General features: G+C 41.5%; 1 protein-coding gene across 1 annotated transcript in view; it reads right to left on the bottom strand.

Annotated features, from left to right (window-relative positions):
* Positions 1 to 1,563: 1,563 nt before the first annotated feature.
* LOC138040073 (uncharacterized) overlaps positions 1,564 to 2,645 on the bottom strand; it is a 7,824-nt gene continuing 6,742 nt past the window's right edge. Inside the window, 1 exon segment of the mRNA XM_068885862.1 lies at positions 1,564 to 2,098. Within this exon segment, the coding sequence (XP_068741963.1) occupies positions 1,564 to 2,098 (535 nt within the window).

Below are 2,645 nucleotides of genomic sequence, written 5' to 3'. Positions count from 1 at the left end.
TTTGCTTTGGTCATATCGTACTTGATCACGGACGGTTGTCGAAAGTATCAAGTATTTTTCATTTATTTTGTGAAGTTAAAAATATAATATACGTAGGAAGTGGAGATTGGGCAAGCTCTCTTAGAATTTTGTTGCAACAGGACACATAAAATTATATTCTTTTCTCCCAAAATTTTCTGAAACAAGGAAATCTTTGTAGCAAGATTCTTTTTCCTCGAAGCATAGTTAATATATTAAGGAAAAAAAGAAACGATATCATTACCTAGTTTCAATTACTCCCACTTTTGCAGTGAGACAAATTCACTCGCTCTAACGAAATACTTTTGAAAATAGACGGAAATGCTCCACCAGGTGTGATCGTCCAGTAGTATTATTGGTATCCTTTATCTCATACAAGGCTTGCTAGGGTAGTTATAAGTGGACTTGATAAGTAGTTTCTATGAGATGCGAATGGAAAGAATTTGATGCTTTTCATTCGTGTTGTATAACAACAGCAACAATTTCACTCTTGCCGAGAAAAGAAGCTTCACCCATTTGTTGCCGCAAAGTGCTGCCGCTTGACATGACAAAAGGGCAAATTAAAATATGTACAGTGTGCTGTGCATCTACTGAAGTAACTAAGGCTTCCCATTCTGGTTTAGGATCTAGGAAATCAGTGGAATAGTATTTCTTTCATGATAGGTCCCACAAGAAGTAGGCTCGATTTCCAACTGTTTTGGGAGTGCGGTTAACATCCTCCTCCCAATTAACGAACGGCTGGATCACTGGTCCGCGTCGTTTATCCGTGACGTGGCACCCGTCGCAATTGTATTTTATATTCAGCCAATTGTAATTTGTGCATGGCAGGCAGGCGACTTTCTGATTGGTGGAAAATGCAATTGGTGTGCGTGGAAGAACGCTGGCGCACAAAACAGCTGGTCAATCGAGCCTACACAAGAAGCTAATCACCGAAAATTCAGACTATTCATGCGTTCCTGTCCCGGATTACTTCCAATATAATTAGGGCGCCCTGAAAATTATTTAAGTTCCTCGCAAAGAGGTGCTTAACAGTGCTAGTATCTTGGTAAGTTCTTCCTCAGCATTGTTTTATCAATTGACTGCTTGTGCTACAGGAGGTACAGAAACTTCCACACCCAGCACAGCCTCCACACCCGCCACATCCACCGCACCCGCCACATCCACCGCACCCACCGGAAGCTCCAACAGTGTGCTTGTAGTGTGAACTAGTCGGTACAGTTTTACAAAAGTAACCGGCTGCCAAAACAAGCCTCAGGTCTTTGTTATGAATCATACGTGGTTTGTCTCCTTGCGCCGATGGCACCATGTAGCTACTTAAGTCGCGAGGGTTATAGGGCTGGCACAGAAGATGAAGAATGGCAACTGTAAAACCAAGTGCAATGGCCTCTGGGATATCTTGAATCTCTGCTGGAAATGAAATTTGTCCTGTTCTGAGGTCGACGTTGAGGCAAGACTTTTCGCCAAAAAGATGTATGGGAAATTTCTCTCCTGAAGCCTCGACTCTTTTCCATTCTTGAACCTCAAGTAGTGAGAAGAACTTGAGGGTCAGTCTTCCTGGCTGGAATAATCTGCTCTTTCGAGATGCAGATGCTCGGGGGGTTCTCCGCAAAACATGGCCCCATTCAACTGAACTGTCCTGCCAGCTGAACTCCAAGTCTGTCTTGTTTGATGATCCGATACTGCCAGTTTTGAACACGGTCGTCGATCGTTAATGGAGTCATCGTGATAATGGGGTAAGGATACCTGATAATAAAATTGCCTCTGTCGACTGCAAGCTTGAGCGATGTCATACTGGATTCTTGACTAAAAATGTGGCAAGATGGTAGCTGGGGCTCTTAGGTCAACTTCAAAAGGTTCGTGTGGGTACATCTTGGTCCACAAGTTCCTGGACTTCTCAAGCCCTTTTTCACGTTGCTTGTGGATTCTGTGATCTACCAGGGTGGATACGATTCCGTTGCAATCGCTTTCATAGCTGAGTGGCGATAGCATATGCACATGCCAATCCCAAGCAATGTCAAGGGGTGCAACAAGATCGGCAGCAGAGATCTGAGCAATCAGTGGCAGCCAAAGTAACTCATACCTAACGACAAAATTCAGAAGTAAGTCAGTCAGGCAGTCAGAGACTTTATTTAATGAGGGTGACAGTGACAGTAACTACAATAACAGAAACGCTAATTAAATAAAAAACCTACACTGAAATACATTATTATTTACAATAGAAAGATATTCTAATATTAAGTAATAGGAGAAAATAGTCAAACTAGTCAAAACAAAAAAATATTTACAAACTTACGAGCAATGAGAATAAGTCTAAAAACAATGTCACCATTAGCTTACATCTGACGATCCCTTTGTTTTCTGAGAATGAAATATTGGTTTCCATAATTAAGTTATGAAACATTTGACGACTTCTCTGTCTTTAAAGATCGGGAAAAACTACTCCAATCTTTTATATTTCTTACAGCGAAGGTGCGTCCTCGCTCCGAAACGTTTCTGTGAATGGGACACAATAAATTTAAGTTACAATTTCCATTGTTTCTCGAGTTCAGGTGGCATCAGAGTTTTTCTTAAACTGTGCCTGTTTATATAGTCAAGTAGAGGTCCGTTTATCCTTTTGTAGGCCAGTA

This window comes from Montipora capricornis, chromosome 3 (genome assembly GCF_036669925.1).
Source record: "Montipora capricornis isolate CH-2021 chromosome 3, ASM3666992v2, whole genome shotgun sequence".
Lineage (NCBI taxonomy): Eukaryota > Metazoa > Cnidaria > Anthozoa > Scleractinia > Acroporidae > Montipora > Montipora capricornis.
Note: the sequence above shows the minus strand (reverse complement) of the source record. Positions and strands in the feature narration are given on the sequence as shown.